Source organism: Danio aesculapii, chromosome 10 (genome assembly GCF_903798145.1).
Source record: "Danio aesculapii chromosome 10, fDanAes4.1, whole genome shotgun sequence".
NCBI lineage: Eukaryota > Metazoa > Chordata > Actinopteri > Cypriniformes > Danionidae > Danio > Danio aesculapii.
The window spans coordinates 1909609-1932140 of NC_079444.1; the positions used below are offsets into that span (position 1 = coordinate 1909609).

The following is a 22532-nucleotide window of genomic DNA, read 5'->3' on the forward strand; positions in this document are numbered from 1 at the left end:
GAGAATGAAGTCACATGCATTGCTCAGGTGTGAGTGTCAAAATCTTGATGGTTTTGTGGGTCTCATCTGTCAGATCTGAGCTTTATTTTGTATTTTCTATTGGATTCAGATCAGGTGATTGGCTGGGCCATTCTACAGCTTGATTTTCTTTCTCTGAAAGCGTCTGAGAGTCTCCTTGGCTGTGTTTTGAATCATTGTCTTGCTGAAATGTCCACCTTGGTTTCATCTTCATCCTCCTGCTTATGTAGATGCTGGACTGAAGCAGCTTATATTGATTTACACTGAGGAACAGCAGAGGGTTGCTGAAAAACTACTGAGACTGAGTATATAGAGGAATCAGAGAGTGAAATTCAATACCTTTTAAGACCTTTAAGACTCTTTCCATACATTTTAAGACCTTATAGCCACTTTAGCTTTAACTTGCAGTATATTTACTAAATATTAATGTAAAAAACTAAGACAAAACTAAAACATTCTCTATATCCTGAATAAAAATCTATTAAATCTAGCTAATTCAGCAGGTTGGCGCCTATAAAACAGCAGAAATATTGGTGTTACTTTGGGTTCTGTAGTAAACAAGGCAGCATGATGTCAAATCTAGCAGGATTTTATTGATTTTACAAACTACACAGCATCCTGATATTCGCAGATTTAATTCAGCCAAAATTTAGCATACAACCATACATTGCAGAATCAAGAATTATTTAAATTGAACACCTTGCAAAATAGAATTTAAGACTTTAATACTTTTTAAGGTCCTTAAATTTCTCTACATTTTAAGACCCCGTGGACACCCTGTGAGAGATTTCAGCTGCTGTCTGGCCTTTCACTGCTGAACTACACTGCCCTTTCTTCATGTGTTCAATACTTTTACCTGCATCATTACATTTTATTACACAGAACTTCATTTGTAAACTAATTAGATTCGTCTTCTTTGTATATATGGATTCATTTGGTTGTTACCAACATTTGGGGAAAATTCAACGACACCTTCAGAAATCTGTTTTCTGAGTAATGGTGACGTGTTCAATACTAATTTTCCCCGCTCTATCTTTATCCTGAACTTGTCTGAACCTAGTCTTCAAACTGTGCCTACAATCCACTCTGACAGTCTCGCTCGAAAACTTGCACATTAGCCAACTTATAATGTCTTGCCATGTTCATTTTAGAGCTAAAGATCTTTCAAAAAGCCCCACCACTTTTTTCTTCTCCTCTCTCCAGAGAGACTGCCGGGTCACATCCAATTTCCTAATGCCCACCTAGCAGGCTGTCTGCTCCGACTTCAAAAGCTGAACTCAAAGAAGTGCCTGAAAAAGCTGCCTTTGGTGTCAGAAGCTGAGAGAAGAAAGGCTACTTAGTGTGAAATCAGTGCTGGAGGATGGCAGTTTTCATCTTGAAAGTGTGCGGCATTAAAAGGGTGCCCAACCACACAGCGCTTGGATGACAAAATGAGGCGTTGAGTACAAACCCCTTGACGATGAACAGAAATTTGCTAAAGCTGTAGGAAACAAACAACGGACAAACATGCATTGGTCTAGTTGTGTAGTTTTGTCCCAGCCTATTAGCACTTGGTTGTCACGATACTGGAATTCGATACTAATCAGTACTGAAATTTTATAAATGTCCATTCCAGCTAACACTTGAGCGCTGTTGAGTGCGTTTTTAAACAGTGCTGATTTACCATTGTGTTCACGTGTTCATCAGAAATGACTGTGATTGGTCGTGAAGGTCATCAGTTCACCTAATTCACCGATGTTTACTGAGTGTAACACAGATACAGGAACACTGGAGTGTTTTAAAGCAGCGAAGATCAGCTGATCTGTTTATAAGCTGACACCAACACAATCTCACGGCAATTCGTAACTTTTTGATTTAGTGGCTAATTCGTATGAATTCATGCGATCTAATTCGTACAATATAGTACGATTTGCTCATCCACCAATGACGGTTGGGTTTAGGGGTGGGGTTTAGGTGCCACGCCTCCTTTTTAAAATCATACAATTTCGTACGACTGAACTCGTACGAATCCGTACGAATTAGCCATTAACGTAAAATACTTACGTTTTCTCGTGAGATCAGGCTGGCTGACACACAAGCGATTTACTGATGAATCGACTGATCTTCACAGTTTTAAAATGCTCCAGTGTCTGTATCTGGAGTTACACAATAAATAGCGGTGAGTTCAGTGAACTGATGACCTTCACGGCCAATCACAGTCATTTCTGTTGAGCATGTGAACACAATGGCCAATCAGCAGTGTTTAGGTGCGTACTTAGGAATGTTAGCAGGAAATGGATGTTTTTAAAATTTCAGTACTGATTAGTATTGAACTGCAGTATCGTGACAACACTATTATCACTCAAAAGTCTTTGATTTTATTAAACTATCTATGCTGGTCGCAAACAGATCGCAAAAAAAATGTCAATGAAAATTATTCTCCAGAAAAATATACCCCAACAAATGAGTAATGTAGTATGTTAAAAAAAAGCAGGAGAAAATATAAAAGTCTTATTTAGAGGTGTGCAATGTTTATCAGCAAGAAAAATATTTGTTGAGCCGAGAATCAAATACTAAATATCTCTGCATGGGATTTTTTTTTAATCAGATAAAGTTCAGTAATAAATCACACAAGAAAAAGAAGCAGTTTCCCAAATACCAACAAAAATTTCCAATGATTATTGAACAACACATTTAGAAAAATGGTCACTTTAATTGTTGAAATGAATTTCAGTGGCTTTTAGTGTCTTAATTATTTACCCGTGAAATCAGAACAAATAATAATTAGGCTTGTGCCGGTATTCGGTAATGCGATAAATCACGGTAATGAATATGCACGATATTGTTATCGCGGGCACTTCAAAATATCGTGAAAAATAATAGATCCGAATTTATATACTTAGAACGCGCCTTAGCTTATTTTCCATCAACCGCTTGAAGAAACACTGCGTGTATGCTGCGCAGAACTGATGTGCACTCTGATGTAAACTATCCCCACATGTAGAAGCACTGTGTGCACGCAGTGCGCGCCGCCGCTGCCACCGCACTATAATCCTCACACGAAGAAGCATGGCGGAAGGAGGAACGCTGCCGACAATTTATCCCCCTTCAAAAAGGGTAAAGTCAGAGGTTTGGAAATATTTTGGGTTCCAAAAAAATGCAGAGGGATTGCTGATCGAAGATGGTTTCCCTTTGCACATTCACTTTGATATAATTGCTCAAGTTTACTTTTATATTGTGTATTGTTTTATTTATATTTATTTGTATTTAAATGTTTGAAGTACTTTTAGTTAATTAAAAAGTTATTAAAGTTACTAAGTTGACGAAACTGAAGTTTTTTGTGTTTTTTTACCTGTTTCTCTAGTAAAATTACAATATCGTGATAATACCGTATACCGTGATAAAAGCTCAATCAATTAATCGCAGCATGAAAATGTGATAATAATAATAATAGATCAATACTCTTTATTCAAAATGCTTTTTATTAAAACAAGTTTTATAAAATAGGCTATTATGATCAATAACTTCCTCTACCAGTTACTACAACAAAAAAACATTATACAGTTTTCTTTTCTAGAATAACATGCACCGATAAATATTGTTCAATAGACTGCTTTAGGGATTGTGCATTTTTGTAGGTTTTTGAGCACTTCTGGCTCCATAATGTGGACTAGAAAGTTGAGCAAACTTAGATAAACAATGAATTAGTCATCACTATCTCTTATAATTTTATAGATGAATTATTGTCTTGTTATTGTCGTCATTATTGTCATCATTTGTGCGTTTGGGGACCAATTAGTAATTTGAATCATATTCAATAGATCCAAACTTCCCATCGCTAGACTTGTAGGCTGTAGTTTCAATCTGTAATTTGTAACATCCTGAATATTTCCCTCACATGCATAATATAGATGCCTGCTTCTGTCTGAAGTCATTTTTCCAGAAATTATTCACTATTTCACTGGTGAGAGCACCAATTGATAGGCGAGCGCCATTGTTGATACTAAAAGCTTGTGGTAGAAAGCAATGTCGGACTCTGGAAGGAGTCAATTAAGCAGCTGTATTTGATTTAAACAGACACTGTACCTTCATATTAGAGGCCTCCGTCTCCAATTTGTTGAGGTGGTTGGAGTTGTCCTCGAGCTCTTGTCTCAGGTTGGAGTTCTCCATCTTCAATGCCTCCACTTGCTTCAGCAGCTGATCATAAGACGCTGCAGCCATCTTGAACTATCTCTTGACCTACAGCATCCAAAAACTGAGGTTAGAGTTTGATTTATTCAGCTTGAGGTCAACATCTACAGATGGGACATCCAGGTGAACAAAAACGCACTTAAGCACAGATTATGAGAGCAAATTATGATTTCTAAACCGCACCTTTAAATGTCTAAATAACGCTTAACAACAACAAAAATGGCAGAATAATTAAAGATTTATGACCAAGGGCTGCACGATTCTGGCTAAAATGAGAATCACATTTTTTTTTTGCTTCAAATCAACAACAGGATTTTCTCATGATTCTGTAGATGTAAAATAAAGGTTAATAAGAGTAAGAGTAAGTTATTATTACTGTTATTCTCAGACATATGGTAAAACATCAATAATAATATTAGCCCTATGTGTATGTCTACAAATGCTTAAAATGCTAAATTTTGTATAGACTTGGAATGGTGGACTTAAACAGGCTTTAAATATGTCCTGGTCATTAATACACAGTAAAGCGACGACATTAGAATACAACTATTCATAATTCTGAAGCTGAATTATGTTTGAGACATGTGCTTGTAATCTGCCATTATTAACAAGATTATTGACCATATTGCGTCATTATCAGATTCCCTTTTGCATTATATTCAACGTTATATAGAATAGTTATACTGACGCTGTTAAACATTTACATGCACAACTCTTTGTGTTCGCTATGAAAGAAAAGAACATTGGTGTAATCATAACTTTAATATGAGATATGATCATTTAAATGATGCGCAGAGTTTTGGTTTCACTTTCACTGACCAGCGCGGCTCATGTAATGGTCACTTAGAACAGTGGCTCTCAAACTGGGGGTCGCGACCCCTTGAAATTATTTTGAAAATTGTGTAATTTTCAGTGATTATAATATACATTTTTCAGTATTATAAGTGAAAGCTAATATTTTCAGAATTTTAAAGAGATCACTGATGAATTCATAAAGTATTTAGGACACATTCAGGCAGAATGCATCTTTGCACTTAAAGCGCAGCGCTCAGGAACAGTTTAAAACTGTTGTCATGTCAACTTGCTGCAGTAAACAAAGACGGCAACGCTTGTCCCGCCTTCGAGCTCTTCTTATTGGCTCACTGCGCTAGACTGAATCATTCAGTCAATGCCTTCTGCTTTCAGATGACATGAGATACAATCGCAAAAATGTAAAGCGCTGAATATGAGAGAATGAAAACATTGACAGATTTAGTTTTAGAAACCAGCTAAAGTTACAAATAATGGCACATCTGATTACTGATCACGTGGTGAATGTTAATCCACTTTTCCAAGAGTGGATAAAATACTTCCATTGGCTTCAAGTCTGCTATGAAAATGACTAGCATTCACTGTAAAGTCTGTGGGACGGAATTTTCAGGTAACAGTTTGCCAAATCTACACATTAAGCACGAGAGTTTCTGTTTAATCCTTTATTTAAAGGCCAAACGCTGTCAGCCGTACAAGAGGCAGCTATATGTAAAATTTAACACCACATACACCATCGCAAAAGGGCTTGCACTGACCAAGATTAAACTAATATTGCAGCTCATGAAAAGACCGGTATTGCTATTAAAATGATGTATACAAATAATAAGGTATATGTCAAAAGCATCTGTGCAATATCAGACACCATCTATGAGAACACAGCACAGTTATCGTTAACAGATTCATTAATGAATTCATGTCAAGCAGTGCGTGCAGGGCCGGTGAGCGGTTCGTCCTTGTAGCTTTTGGTCACTCAATTATGCTATTAAAATGTGTTTTCCTGTGATAACGGGATTTCATTGAGACATATTTTCCTCACGCATGAATATATATATATTTTTTGCTTGTTAGATTTGATTAGTGTTGATTTCAAATGCAATAAATCTGTTTATAAAACTTAAAATAAGTTACTTTTATTGTTTGGATATGCTTTGGTAGTGGGGGGGGGGGGGGATCGCGAGTTCTTGACGATCTTACATTGGGGTCGCTGGCTTAAAAGTTTGAGAACCACAGACTTAGAAGAATAAAAAAACATGTATGCAAATCATATTTCCCACATGGGTTATTCACAGCCTATGCTGGTTCTGTTCACATCATTGGCAGGCACGTGCGCTTCCTCTCAATGGTAAACAAAGCGCGTCAGCTCACGTGTCATTCAAGTCCGCGAATACGTCATTACATGAAGAAAGAAAATACATTTTTGGGTGATTTATACCTTATAAATATAGTATGTGACACTTTAAACACCATTTGGAGGTGTCCTCACTCCTCAGCAATATATTTGAATGTATGACTTGTGCGACTGCCTTTATGCTTCTCCCGAATTTGAAAATATAATTGGCTGAATCATATCAATGCTGGATTAAGATCGTGTGGGGGGTCGAATCGAGATCTTTTTTCGATTAATCATACAGCTCTACTTTGACCCAATTATATCAGTGTAAAGCCACGATCACGCTGCTCTTTTCGCCCCTTAGACTTCCATTTATATGTAAGCGAATGCGGCAGGACAAGTTTCACATGTCGTTGCACTCCAAAGCTTAGCAAACTCTGACCTCTGAAATTGCATCGTGTGAATGTGAGACCACTAGAAGATCGAAATGTCACTTCTTGTACAAGAATGTAAAATATGGAGCATTCGCTCGTTTTATCGATGTCTAATTGTGTTTAATCCTGCCTCTTTCCACAGTGCTGTACCACAGAATTACACATGCTCAACCTTTACTGTGAGCATGGCCAAACTAAATGTAAAATAAAAATAACTAAAGATTTTGATAGCAGAGAAAAAATCTTTGCATACCAAGCAGTGGTTCAAGGATGACATGTTACATATATTATACTGAATACATTACAATAAAATAATGCACGTAGCTTTTGATTTACAAAATGCTGCGCAATTATATCCTAAGCTCGTTTGGAATTTTAGTCAAACAAACATTATTCAACTGTGTGAAACTTGCACAACATTTTGCTAAAGTCAGTCATTCAAGAATGTAGACGTCTGAAAACTATTTCAATTCTCCATTTAAACATGTACATATTTAGATATTATTTTCAGGGCAAGTGCATGAGATTCTAATGCCACTAAGCACGCACGCACGCACGCATACGCACGCACGCACGCACGCACGCACGCACGCACGCACGCACACACACACACGCAGGCACGCACGCACCCCGCGCACGCACACGCGCGCACGCACGCACGCGCACGCACGCACGCACACGCTGACTTGTAAGCTAACGTTGGGTCAATTAGGGATAAACCCAACTGTTGGGTTAAAAAGTGTACATTTATTTTAAAGAGATTAACCCAACACTGAGTTTGTCCATATTTGACCCAACTTTGGCGTACAAAGTCCCAACATTTCTTTGTGTGCATTCTGTTGCATTATATACCGTGGCAAATTATTCAGATTCCATTATACACACTTACCAACAGCTTGTATGGCTAGTTTTGTATCACTAACAGAGCAGTTTACTTCTCATTTACAGAGGAAAGCAGTAATGGAGAGCTCATATTTAATGTCAAACAGCGCACATCATTTTACAAAGGGTTCCCCTCAGTGGGAGGTCAGTAAAAGCCCATCAGTGTCATGAGTCGATCATGGGTGAGGGTTATCCTTTGTTCTCTGATGTTCACCAGGCATGGTCATAACGGTCATGAAAAACGAAACCACAACACATCATCACGTGCCTCACGTGGGTCTATGGATAACAGAGTCAATGCCTAGCTGCCTTATTTTCCTTTAGCTGTGCAGTGAGTCCGGTCAGGAGAGGCAAAGCGACGGGAATCAAGAGTGTGGAGCCGCGTTTATGACAGGAGAAACTTTCTATTTTTATCTCCGTCCTGAAGTTAAGGCCTGACCAACCATGTGGAAAAATCTATCACCACATCGCCGCTAAATTACCACTGACATGCTGAAGATCAGCAGCAAGCTCTGCTCGGCTCTACATTTCTGTGGCGGCTCTCGAAACGACTCCGTTTACCATTTCTGATGAACCTGCTTCATGATCCAGCAGATGGACATCTTTAAAGTACGATTCTCATAAGCAACAACTAAATTTGACAATTGCTTCAAGAGTGATGCAACCCTAACCCTAACCCAAAATTAAACTTTACCTGCAGTCATGTTAGGGCTGCACAGTATATTGGTCCAGCATGTATATCTCAATGTGCAAATCAGCAATAGTCATATCACAGAATCTCAAGAGATTTCAAGATAATTTAAACCATTTGACAAGACATTAGGCATGTGCCGGTATCACATTTTCATGCTGCGATTAATTGATTGAGCTTTTATCACGGTATACGGTATTATCACGATATTGTAATTTTACTAGAGAAACAGGTAAAAAAAACACAAAAAAACTTCAGTTTCGTCAACTTAGTAACTTTAATAACTTTTTAATTAACTAAAAGTACTTCAAACATTTAAATACAAATAAATATAAATAAAACAATACACAATATAAAAGTAAACTTGAGCAATTATATCAAAGTGAATATGCAAAGGGAAACCGTCTTCGATCAGCAATCGTGGAATGAACTGCCAACTATTCCAGCATGTTTTATGCAGCAGATGCCTTTCCAGCCACAACCCAATAATGGAAATCACCCATACACACTCATTCACACACACTCATACACTACAGTCAATTTAGCTTATTCAATAATAAACATAACAAAAACTGCCTGCTAATGCATGGGTAAATCTTCAAAGGGAACAGTGTTACATTTTAACCTCTTTCACCTCATCCTGCTTGCTGTTTCACTATCTAAACAATGAAAACATAATATAAGTCAAATTTGTTTCATTTTGATATTATGATTAACAGACACCAAACAGCCTCGTGTAGCTGCATATTTTTATGAGCATCATCTTCACACTGCATATTTATAACAAAACAGGGCTTAAATATAACTGTCTCCTTTCATTTCCATTGAAAAGAATTAACTTTACCCTGTCTCTTTTGCAGAATATCAGTTTTAATAACCAATAATGGCCATTATAACAGTATAACGTACATTAAATTTAAACGATAAAGGTAAGCAATCAGTCAATGTGCAGAATCAGTGTATGTGGTTACATAAATTAATATATTAGCCTATCTTTGCACTCAGCCAAAACAGTTAACTGAGAACAAGTGATTCAAAAGACATAAGAGTTGTTAGATAGAGACAACAAGATGAATTCAATATCACGTTTAACAACTATAGTGAGATGAGATCATCCAGCAGATGAACTGTCTGACATGGACTAAACTCTCACCTGGGGTTTACCCGCTGAACTAGTGGCTGCAGCTCTGGGCAGAGAGTGTGTGGTCACGTGATTTGCGTTTTTAGCCGTGTACTAGAATGAACAGAGAACTTTTCAGAATCGCTAAATGAAACGCTGGTGTATTTCCCGCGATTTCTCTGCGCCTCCCTTGCGTTTCTTCTCTCTGACTCTCGACTATTTTGACAAATACACACAGACGACGCACGCTCACACGGAGTCCAAAATAGGAGTTTGTGATTGGGCCAGCCCAATGTCAATACCGAAAAGAACCAATGGGCTGCAGAGTGTCACATGGACCGGCCCGGTCTGTCTGTCCGGGAAAAAAAAGCATCTACTTTCAGAGAGTCACAGATCACAGCAGCGTCAATCAATAAGGCAGAAAAAAACGATAGGCTGCTAAGCCTTTTATGGGCCGATCAAATCATAAGACGATAATCAGCCCGGCCCAAAAAGTACGTCGGCCCACCGGGAAAGTGCCCGGTCTGCGTGTGAGGATTATAGTGCGGTGGCAGCGGCGGCACACAGGGTTTCTACACGTGGGGATTGTTTACATCAGAGTGCGCATCAGTTCTGCGCAGCATATACGCAGTGTTTCTTCAAGCGGTTGATGGAAAATAAGCTAAGGCGCGTTCTAAGAATATAAATTCGGATCTATTATTTTTCCACGGTATTTTGAAGTGCCCGCGATAACAATATCGTGCATATTCATTACCGTGATTTATCGCATTACCGAATACCGGCACAAGCCTACAAGACATAATACAAGTTTTCTACTTTAACAATTAGATTAACTGGGTTTATATATTTATACAATGAAGATGCTGTTTTTTTACATCAGACTATTGATTACTCAATACTAGACTCCACCTAAAACCAGTGTTGTTAATTACATTTTTTTTTGTTCTATTGATTTCATCTGCGCTTTAAATGAAAATATTTTGTGTATTTTTGCATATTTTTGTATATTTTATGCAGATTCAAACACCAACAAAATCATCACAATGCAAAATTGTGATTTTTTTTCCAAATACTCATCTTGTGCAGTTATATTCATATCACAGAAAAGCTAAATATTGCAGTGTCAGCTTTTCCCAATATCGTGCAGCCCTTTCTCATGTAATCTTTGCAATTCCACCTCCAAATGATGTACTTCTATAGCAACACAATCAACACCTAAATGTGCCAGAAAGTTTAACCTGGTATTATAAAATCAATCTGCTGCATCTGACGCTATTGCTGTGTCTTTAATATGATGTAATTACCCCAGGGGTCGCAATCCAATACAACTAGTAACTATAAGCTACTATAGTAACTATATAGTAACTATAAAAGACTATTTAGTCTTTTCAGTAGGTTATGGATAAAATATGGTAATTCTTAAGGTTTGTTAAAAATAAACAGATTTTTGGAAATCTCCAGGCGACCCCCTTTTCATTGTCCCACAACCCCTCGGGGGGTCCCGACCCCCACTTTGAGCACCACTGCTTTACGGCATAGGCCTAGAATTCATTAAAATAGAAGTAAAATAACATTCATTACAAATTGACTTATTAAAAAGCACCTAAAAATGTTTGCATTTTGTATTTTCTTAGTTGAATAAAAGATTATTTTACATTAAATTTCATCATTGAAGATTTCTTAAGGATAGGGTAAAAATCTCGTCTCGTTCTCATGAACCCAACCTCATGTGTCGTCTCGTGGAATAAGCGTCTCGTCACACACCTAATATTTAGATGTAAAAATCAGCTCATTACGCTGCTTTATGTTGCAAACATAATATGATAGTCTTATTATATTATTATTATCTTATTATCTTATTATATTATTCTCCTTTTTATGTATATTCTTGAACACACTTGTTTGTAGAGCAAGTAGTTTGACTGTTTCCTGCCGTTTATCATTCTTAGTGTGTACACACATTAGGTACAGTTGCCTTGAACCGTGCCAGAGCGACCGTATCCCCTCCCCTTTCCCCCTCCGCCTGCACTCACATTGAATTTTTACCTACCGGACCCGAGCTCGCTTACATCATCGATGATGTGACTGTTGGGTTTCAGAGGAAGAGAAGCGCTCTCGCTCAGCACAGTGGAGATCACTTTACCTCTATTGTTTTCTATTATTTTTAGTCGGTTGGGATACAGTGACACACAGTCAAACACTTTGCCGAACAGATCCACCACTTTGGACACTCATAAATTATCATGAAGTCTTCATGCTGCAGGAGGTTTGCTGAAGATGCGGCTGTCGTGCAGCGAGGGGTTTGCGTCTTTAATAAACTATGGCAGTTTACGTTTGTTGAACAGTAAGAATGATTAATACATCCATATAAAACAGTCCTTCATCTTCAGTTTCGGGCTCAGGCGTGTTTTGCGTACTACGCCAACACACAAGTGACCCAGGCTCTGGCACACCTCTTCCAACCGGGCCAAGGCCGGCCAACTGAACCATACCTGAGCCCGAGTCGGAGCACTCCCACTTCTCAAACGAATCGGGAAACGCGCATGGTCACGGTTCGGATAGCATAATGTGGGTGTGCCCTCTGTCATTTCTCCCAAAGACAACTGAATTGGAAGTTCTAAAACAAATAGAAACAAGGAGTGCACTTCTGCATTCAAGAATAAGGTCAGTCAGGCAAACCGTCTTCTTCACTCTGTCGCAAGACAAGCGCCAAAGAGGCACACCATTTTGGTTTCTATTTGGCATGTATAGACACCAAATACAATGATTTTTAGAACTCAAGCACTACTAATGCTAATGCAAACATTAATAAATCTCCCAGCTCTGCTAATCAACCCTCCACTTTATTCAGGTTGCTAACTTCTTGTTGATGTGCTGGACATTTTTGTTTTCCTGACCCTTAACTCTGAATACAAACACGTCAAAGAAGTTGGAGCTCCATAACTGATTGGTGTTTATGAACCCAAATAAACTCCCCCAAAAAGTTAGCTTTGGTGAGCGGTTTCAAACTGCCGAACCGAATGAACGAACTTCGCATTGGCCGAGGTTGTTTGAAATTACATTTAATTACTTTCTTGATTTCGTTTGACGTACAGGGCCTTAGTGGCACAGTGGTCACAATGGTACAAGTCTTAGCTCTCTGAAGAGTAATCCAAAAATCACCCCTATACCTTTAAATAGTGCACATAGTAGGCCTGCACAATATATGGTTTTAGCATCTATATCGCAATGTGTGCATTCACAAGTCACATTGCAGGATCTGCAATGTTGAAGTGAGATTATATCGGAGCCACAGTTCAGAACATGGAGTAATTGTAGATTTTTACCATGATGGAGCAAATGTTTATCGTTTACATGTTTGGTAACATTTTATTTTGATGGTCCATTTGAGTATTAGTAGACTGTCTGCTTAATATCTGCTGATACTGCTCCTTCAACAGACATTTAACAGACTAGAAGAAACGTTGCAAGTACATGTCAACCTTAACTAACCCTAAACTTATAATCTAATGACAATTAGTTGCAATGTAACTTAACAGACCATCAAAATAATACAATGAAGATGCTGTGTAGTGCTATTTTACGTTCGATTATTCATACAACTGCAGATTATATGAACATTATTATATCAAAACATGAACTTATTGATTATCTGTATCTTTATCAGAAACGCGATGGACTTCATTATCGGTATCAATTACATTCTTCATACCATCCATCCCTAGTTTTCACAATGCATTACTACACATTTAAATGCACCTCTCCTACAAGGCTCTTATTTTGTTGGTCTCTTGTTGAAGTGCATGAGTACCACTTAATTAACCTTTATCCGATACGGCTTATGAGCTGAAAAGGAACAGAGGATTTTGATTGCGACGATGCATTATTTTGATCATAATCCATGTGGTGTTGTGGACTGCATAATTTTGACTGCCCTGTTTTGGTGCACTCTCAGTGGTCTCGCTCTACAGTGAAGTACAGATACTGGTATCATAAACATTGCGCATCACACAATAAACTGAATTCCTTGCATTCCACTTTCACAACGTTGTGTTTGAGCCAGGTTTTATATTAACCAACACCAACAGCCCTAGATTACAAGCAACCCATCAATGTGGCAGGGCTAATTTGCAGCTGGGTCCAATCAATGTGACTCCTCTATAGACACTGCCACTGTTTCCAGGCCATTACAAAGCAGAAATCATCAACTATAAAAAAAGAAAGATCTTCCATTTGGTAGTTCATGACATGTTGGTCACATTTTAACACAACAATTGTACAAGTTGAATACAAAATCAAGCATTTCTCAAAATCATATATATATATATATATATATATATATATATATATATATATATATATATATATATATATATATATATATATATATATATATATAGCGTTTTTCATGCATTTCTTGTAGTATTATGGCTGCACGATATTAGAAACATTTGACTTTGCAGTAATTTGGTTTTGCTGGAATATATATTCCAATATGGATTTAGTCTCACAAGATGATTTGAATAAGTAAAATTGGTAAGATTTGGAAAGATTTCATTAATTTGGATCGACTGGGGTGATTATGCAGTGCATCTATAATAAATTAATAATAATAATTACAATATGAAAGTTAAATAAACAGTGCTTTATGCGTTTCTGGAGAGTCTAACAGTATTCAGGTACAGAAATTGAACAATCAAATGTAAAATAACATGACATAAATAATTGTATACAATAATATATATATATATATAATATATAATGTATATATTCATCTTTTAACCTTTAACAAACCAACCTAATCCTACAATGTGACTACTGCGAATACACACATTTTGATATCGATGCTCAAACAATTTATCGTTCAGTCCTAGTCTGTAGTGTTGTCAAAAATATCGCTATATAGAAACTGACATTTTTAAAAAGATGCAATTTTATTTATTTATTTTATTTTTTTTAAGATTTATTTTTGGCCTTTTTGTCTTTATTAGATAGGACAGTATTGAGACAGGAAGCGAAGTTGGAGAGAGAGAGGGGGGTAGGTTAGGGTAATGTCCTCGAGCTGGGATTCGAACTCGGGACGCCCTGACGTGCTACTGCACCATACGTCGGCGCGCTAACCACTAGGCTATTGCGCCGACGCAATCTTGATTTTGACAAGTACCAATACTGGTTTTACTCTTTCGCGCTCTCTCTCGTCACCAGCAGGGAGATTAATAACTATCAGGCTACTTGCCATTTTAGTCATTTAGAAATGTTCACATGTGATAACAATATGACAGATTAGCAACTACAACTAAATAAAATGAGCGCGCTCCAGTTGTCAAATCGAATTACGTAAAAATGCAAAACACTGTGTGGTTGAGTTTATCCCCCCCCCCCCCCCCCCCCCCCCCCCCCCCCCCCCCCCCCCCCCCCCCCATTTCACTTTATTTGTATCTCTTTATTTGTTGTCTCAAACTTTTTCTTATAAAGGGCCAAAAGCCAAACTTGATTGAGGTTGGTGTGCCAAAGGTAAATACACCAAACATTTACATTAAAGTTGCTATGGTAATCTACAAATTTATTAAGATTTAAAAATAAATAGAAGAATACTTTAACCGTATTAATAATTAAATATAGATATTTTACATTCTATAATGAACTTTATTGATTTGCTCGGCGATGTCTTGTGCTTTGTCCTCGATCTATGAGTGACAGCATTTACATTTTTAAAAATCTGATTCTTGCACAACATTTAATTTAAACATTTAACTTCAGTTTGCTTTTTTGTAGCTAATCAATGAAAGAAAGAAACAAACAAAAGGTTACGTTAAATTAGAAATGACGATCTCTGTTTGTTTGACAAGTGTGAGTGCTCTGAATCGGGCGCGATTCAGTTGGCCGGCCCTGACCCGGTTGGAAGAGGTGTGCTAGAGCACGGTTTGGTTGGGCTTTGACGAGGTACACTTGTAGTGTGAGTGCAAAGTGCTCCTGAGCACAAAACTGAAGACCTGACGTCATTTTTAAGGGACTGTTTCATATGGATTTATTAATCATCCTTACCGTTTAATGAACGCGAACTGACTTAGCTTTTTAAAGATGAAACGCCCTTGCTGCACCTTCAGTAAACCTCCTAACATCTGCAGCACGAGGACTTTATGCTAATTTATGAGCTTCAAAAGTGCCGGATATTTTCTGCATGTCCCTGCATCTTAAACGACTAAAACAATATGACTAAAACAAAGTCCACTGTGCTGAGCGAGAGCGCTTCTTTTCCTGTTAAACTGAACAGTCACAATATTGATGATGTGAGCGTGCTCCGGCTCAGAAGGTAAAATTAGTGTGAGTGCGGGCCATCGGAAGAGAGGGGACAAGCGCGTTTCGGCACAACTCAAGGCAACTGTACCTAGTGTGAGTACGCCTTTAGATAGGATGGCAGGCCAAATCAAAGGTTACCATGGGCCAACTTTGGCCACGGGCCCTAGTTTGGACATCTGTGCTCTAAATATTGTGGAATCTGTTTCTCGTGGTATCAAAAACGGTATCAAATATCGATATTCTTAAAGGTTGGAAGTTGTGACTCTAGTCTGTAGGGTTGCACAATATATAATTTCAGCATCAATATCGCAATGCAAAAGTCTCATTGGAGGATCAGCAATGCCAAATTAGGACTATAATTTACTAGAAAACAATTCAGAACATACAAAGTTTAACTATTAGTATGACATTTTATATGATAATATGCTTACCCTTACTCCCAGAACCTTATATATCGAAGCTAATATTTAGCTGCAACATGTTGGCGTTTCCTAACATCTAATTTTTACGAGGTGGTTCGTTAGCCCAATGCTCGACACTTAACCCGGAGGGCCAGGACATCTAATAATATGAAAGACTTTAATTTGGATGTGCTTTTTAAAGACGTGTGACTGTAAGACTTCTAGTAAATTGATTTAATCAGTATAATTTTGTATATTTTATCCTGATGCACTCCTCTGCACATCACTCCAATCAATATAACATCAGGAATCTTTCCAAATACAGTTATCCTGTGAAACTACAGTATATTTCCAACGTCATGCAGCTCTACTAGTCTGTAATATACGCATGATTGCAAGATCAAGATCCTCCCGTTCTGAAACAACATGCATAATTAACCAGCAGGGGATGCATATGATTTAATGCCAACAGCACGTTACGCATGTTATGAGGGCAGAATGAGTCCGATTGCCACAGAAATCTGCTGACACACATCTGATGACACACATCTTGCGAATAAACAAACTAGCACTTTTAAAACCTAATAAAAAACCAATGAAGGTAAAGTAAATAAATATACCACCACATACTGCACACACTTATATTAATCTTGCCAAACAACCATAAGGGTAGCTTCAATTTTTTTTAGCTTACAGATCCAATCTAATCACATACAAACGAAACTAGTCCTATATCATTTGATAAACCTGAAGCTCTCTGGCGTGTAGACACAGCAAAATGGTCGACAGTATTCAGCTAAAAAAAAAGGCTGGAGGTATGGAGACAGAATCAAAAGGAGACAGGGAGGAGAAGAACATCTCATTAATATTTCAACACTTTCTTCCAAAAACGTCAGCACAATGCATCTGAATTAGTTTGTGCGTTAACGCAGTCGTTTAATCCGCTGTATTTCCAAATCCATTCGTTCAGCCGAGATGCAGTTGTGCATGCGATGCTTATAATGCATTATAGCATTCACCTCTTCAATGCAAACAAAATTCCCTGCAGTCAACTGCAAGAGATGCCCTTCCCTCCACGCACAAAGACACAGCCATCACCTCCCATCCTCATCCCACATATGCATGAAACCAACCTGTGTTTTATTGCAACAGATCCACCATTAGGCATCAGCTTTGTTCAAGCATAAATCAAGAAGATGATGAGAGAGGGGAAAAAAGGCTCTTTTCTCTGGCAGCAGCCCCTCCATCTTGACAGAAGCAATTATTGCTTGCATCTACTGTTAAATCCAAGGCTGGGATCACTATAAATAATCAGCCTGCTCGCGCATCTGTCCCCGTGCAAGCACAAAGAGCCTTTTTTTTTATACGTCCTGATGATAAAGCCAGAATCCCAATCTATGCACATCCCCCCACACCCTCTCTCTCCATATCCAGCCATCAAAACAAAAGGCTTATCGGCACCGCCTTGCATTTGCACACAAACGTGCTATTATTTGCCGGGCCGCTGAATAGCTGGAATATAAGACGGCGCATCTGTACATTTGCATCTTTTTTTAGCAGAGAGAGAGAGAGAGAGAGACTTACCCCATTCTGCACCAGTGACAGCCTCCATCCCAGCAACCCATCAACTGTGTCAGTTGCCGGAGAGCATCTAGCCAGCCCGGTCACATGGGCGAGGGCTCGGCCAATCAGATGGCAGCCAGCCCAGGCCGGTGTTGGTGCAGTGGCTGATGGTGGCTGGCCAGATTTCTGCCCAGCTGCTTCCCTTGACTGGGTTGAAAAAGCTGTGGTGGGGGAAGTGGGGCGGCCCCGGGGTGTGTAGTGATGGGTCATAATAATGCCTCAAGGTCACGTGACTTGATATAGAATAAACGGATCGATATGGTAACTCCATGCACGTCTAATATAATCTCATGATGGCATTTAAAAGTCTGCCAAAAACATATAATCTAAATTATTCGCCCTCCTGTGAATTTTGGTTTTCTTTTTTAAATATTTCCCAAATGATGTTTAACAGATTCAGGAATTTTTCACAGTATTTCCTACAATATTTTTTCTTCTGGAGAAAGTCTTATTTGTTATTTCGGCTAGAATAAAAGCAGGTTTTTATTTTTTTTAACCCATTTTAAGGTCAATATTATTAGTTCCTTTAGCAACATCCGTCTACAGATTGTCTGTTATACAATAACTTGCCTAATTACCCTAACTTTAAGCTAATTAACCTAGTTAAGCCTTTAAATGTCACTTAAAGCTAAATATAAGTTTCCTGAAAAATATCTAGTACAATATTATTTATTTATTTATTATAATATCATCATGGCAAAGAGATGTTTTAGATTAGAAATGAGTTATTAAAACTATTATGATTAGAAATGTGCTGAAATATCTCGGTTAAACAGAAATTAAGGAAAAATATACAGGGAGGCTAATAAATCCAAGTGGAGCTCACTGCAAAGCCACTTGGGCAGAGCTGAGCTCCATCAAGGTGGAGCTTGAGCATCAGCTCCTCCTTCCTTGCACTTCTTCTACGAGTGATGTCACTGGGGGTTGGGGTTAGAGGTGGGTGTACGCATTAAAACAGCTTACAGGAGGAGGAGCTCAAGCTCAAGCTCCTCCTCGCTGGAGCTCAAATGGCTCTGCAGCGAGCAGCGTCTCAAATCCGGAAGGCTAATAATTCTGTCTTCAATATACACTCTTAGAAATAAAGGTACAGGAGCTGTCAATGGGGCAGTAGCTTTTTAAAAGATACATATTGGTACCCGAAGATTCTACAATGGTAGCTGTATTTAAGTGCCCAAATGTGCCTAAAATTACTTTTGAGATACCATTATGGACCCTTCGGGTAAAATATGTATCTTTTGAAAAGGTACTGCCCAACTGACAGCTCCTATACCTTTATTTGTGTTTATTAATAGATTTTAAACCGAATAAATTCTGAACTGAGACATGTTTATCTTGTTTTAAAAGTAATTCAAATGACAATATATTTTGGAGAGAGAGAGGGGGAAAAAAAGAGCAAATACAAAATGCAAGAAGCATTTACAAATATTTAAAATTATAGAAAACTAAGTGTTGCATAAAGTCCCTTGTTTCCCCAAGTATAGTTTGGGAAAACTCTACCTTTAGATTTCTCAAAACACAGTAAATGATTTAAAAAAAACTATGTTAAACATGGTGCGAATATGATTTCCGTGCAATCAATTAGATCGCTATAGCAAACAACAGAAAACGACCTCAACAGTCACCCTAGCATGTAGGATTAATATTTAACAATGCAAATTAATACTGCACACTTTACAGCAATGTGAACAATATGTTCATTCAGAAATCTTAATCTCCTATTAATTATAAAAAGAACCATATTTTAGGTACAAAAATGATATATTCATAACAGATAACTTCAACAAGCAATTCAGATATTTCCCAAATTAACCACGCAAGACGCACAAATACCCAATGCTACACTAACACATACAATACCCAACTGGCAGCCTAATAATGGACCTTATTCATGAAACACAAGCAGAACGAATCTGTGAAAGCCGCTCATTTGGTACAGACACACACATACAGATTTATGTACGATTCACACAGAAATCTGTTCTGCTGGAGATTGAATGATTTTTTCATTTCACAGATAGTTTGAAGCCAAAACACAATGTGTATATAATATTTGCTCTAAAATGTAAAGGGTAGGGCTGCACGATGTTGGAAAAAACAGACATATTTGACCATTTCGTTCTTCTGCTACATATAATGTGATATGAGCATAACAAGATGACTATTAATTCATGATTTAACACTGATTGGATGATTTTGTAGGTAAGAAAAAAAATATACAAAACGACAAAAAAATACTAAATAAAACGAATTAAAGTACAAATGAAAACAACAGAATAAGGATGAAAATGAAATAGTTTTAGCTGGACTCTTAGCAGTATTGAGGTACAGAAAAATTCAATAATCAAATGTAAAATAATACAGTTTAGACTTTGTTGTATAAATAAACAATTAATCTTTGTTAAAGATGGAAATATTATATTTTTTTGTCACCAAATGGTTTAAATTTGCTTAAAATTGAACAATCAGAGGTCTTAAAAACACATCTAAATAAAAATATTTCACACTATTAGATTATAGTGTTGTGAACTGTGTTATATGGTTAATTATAATCCCAATTTGACATTGCAAATACTTCGATTGCAGATTTGCACATTGCAATAGAGGCAAAAACCATAAATTGGGCAAATAAGGCCAAAGTGAATAAGGGCAAAGTGAATTTGGGACAAATAATTTTGTACTCTGCAATCATCATGTTCAGGTTTAGAGAGTACAATAAACAGTGCATCTAAATAGGACTGCACAATCTATCGAAAATGTATTGTGATAATAGTATATGCAATATCCATATCGCGAAGAAGTGCAATAAATTAAATGAATGCGCCAATCATTTGTGTGCTGCACGTATTGGTTGTTTGTCCAAATCTGACCAATCAGATGAGGCTTTTACTATCTTCATGCCCACCAGTTAGGTGAGCCGAGAACTGAAAATAAATACTAAAATTATTTCTCAGACCCTTCAGGATTTTGTGATTAATGCTGAATTTAATGCATTTTTTAAAAGGTGCTGTATGTCAGTTTTTGTCTCCTCTAAAGCATAAAAATGCCATAAACTGAAATATCTGCAGACATATTATCTAAAAAAAACAATGCTGAAGTCTGATATTCTGCTTTGAAAATGTGTGTTACGTGGCAAAACGGCTGTCTTTGTTTTGGTTCTTTTAACCCCGCCCAAAGCCAGTTTGGCCAATTATATTTCAGCCCCCCGGGATGCATGCGCCCGTGACCAAAATGCAACCTCCAGTGGACAGTAGCAGACTCCAAAATGAGACGAGTTCCACGTGAGGTTATTAATTAGCAAATAAAATAAGTATTACAAATGTTAACATTAGGTGTGCAAAAAATGGCAAAATTCCTTCTATCTCGTTGCTTTTATTTATGACACAACTTAAATCAGCCCTTGTTGGTGTTGCAATGTGGCAACCTGCTCTTGCGTGTGTTTTGAAGCAGGGGTGCAACACCTAGTTCAACCACTGGGTGTCACACTGCACCGTTAATCAGACTGTATGCAATGCAAAATCCATTGCTGAATGCAATGCAAAATCCACAAAAAGTCACACATTTTTTTTCAATCCTGCAAAATTCTTAAGTTAAACTCAAAATAAATCGCAAAAAAGTGTAAATAATCTTTTAAAACATCCAATTCCAAACCATATAATCAAAATGTATTTATTTCGCTTCACAATTAATTGTTTTACATGACTTAAAGACATTGCATACGCAACGCACGTGATGTATTTGAGTGTCTCTCGAAAAATGACGTCTCGCCTGCACCCTCACAATCATTACATTACATGGAAGAGGAGTCTAAACACAGTATTTAAGGCCAGAAATTGAATTATCACGAAAAAAAAATGCTTTTCTTACTTTGTTTTGTCTTGTTTCTAGTCCAAAATATCAAAAAACTCTTAGGCCAAGTAAAAATATTGTTTAGTTTTCACCATCAGAAGAAACAAGTGAAAATTAAGAGGTTTTGCTTGTTTAACTTGACATTATCTGCCAGTGGGGTAAGTGAAATTATCTAGTTTTTGCTATGAAATTTAGACATTAGAAACTAGACATTTCATATAAATAATATAAATTCCATATAAATACAGTGATTAAATACAATTCTGTAGCTCCTGTTCAACTATAATCTAGATTGGACATTGCATCTCTTTGCAATGTGACTATAGCAGATGCGCACATTGCGATATCAATGCTGAAAAGATATTGCAATGCTGAAAATAAAATATTGCAATATCAGTTTTCTCCATTTTACCGTGTAGCCCTAGTTTGAATGAATACCTATCAAACTGATTCTTTTCATGTAATCGCATTTCTAATCCTAAATAGCACACACTGGCACAAAATGAACAGGAATACTTAAGAAAAGAACCGAAGATTGAGGGTTATAAACCCGCACAAAACCTTAACCTTTCCCCTCCTATTTGGGATGTTTTCCCACACAAGGAAGAAAAAGTACGGACAGTTTCCCATTGAATTGCGCTACAAGAGAGGACTGACCAACAAGAGTCTCTGCCAATGTCCATTTTTCAGCTCTCAAAGACCCAAAAGCTCATTTACATGAAAAAAACACTCGCAGCGTTTCTAGAGAAAGCCCCCCCTCCCTCCTCCTTTGAGTTATCTATTCACAGCCTCAGTTAGAAAAAGCAAAATCACAGCCACTTATAGAGCATGATTTATTATTCACAAAGACTTATTCAGGAACTCTTCAGACTGTAATTGCAGTGATACAGTTGTACAGTAGCAGAAA

At 37.5% G+C, this 22532-nt stretch overlaps 1 protein-coding gene across 2 annotated transcripts in view; it reads right to left on the minus strand.

The window, feature by feature from the left end:
* The window catches only part of apc (APC regulator of WNT signaling pathway), a 75930-nt gene that overhangs the window by 47680 nt on the left and 5718 nt on the right, over positions 1–22532 (minus strand). The window contains exons 1-2 of one of the 2 annotated variants that reach the window (XM_056467277.1): positions 17741–17777; positions 4084–4236 (exon numbers count right to left, since the gene is read on the minus strand). In XM_056467277.1, the coding sequence (XP_056323252.1) occupies positions 4084–4218 (135 nt within the window). In that variant the 5' untranslated portion in view covers positions 4219–4236; positions 17741–17777. Of the gene's footprint in view, positions 1–4083; positions 4237–17740; positions 17778–22532 lie in introns of those variants that run through there. The other variant, XM_056467276.1, reaches the window with a different exon arrangement.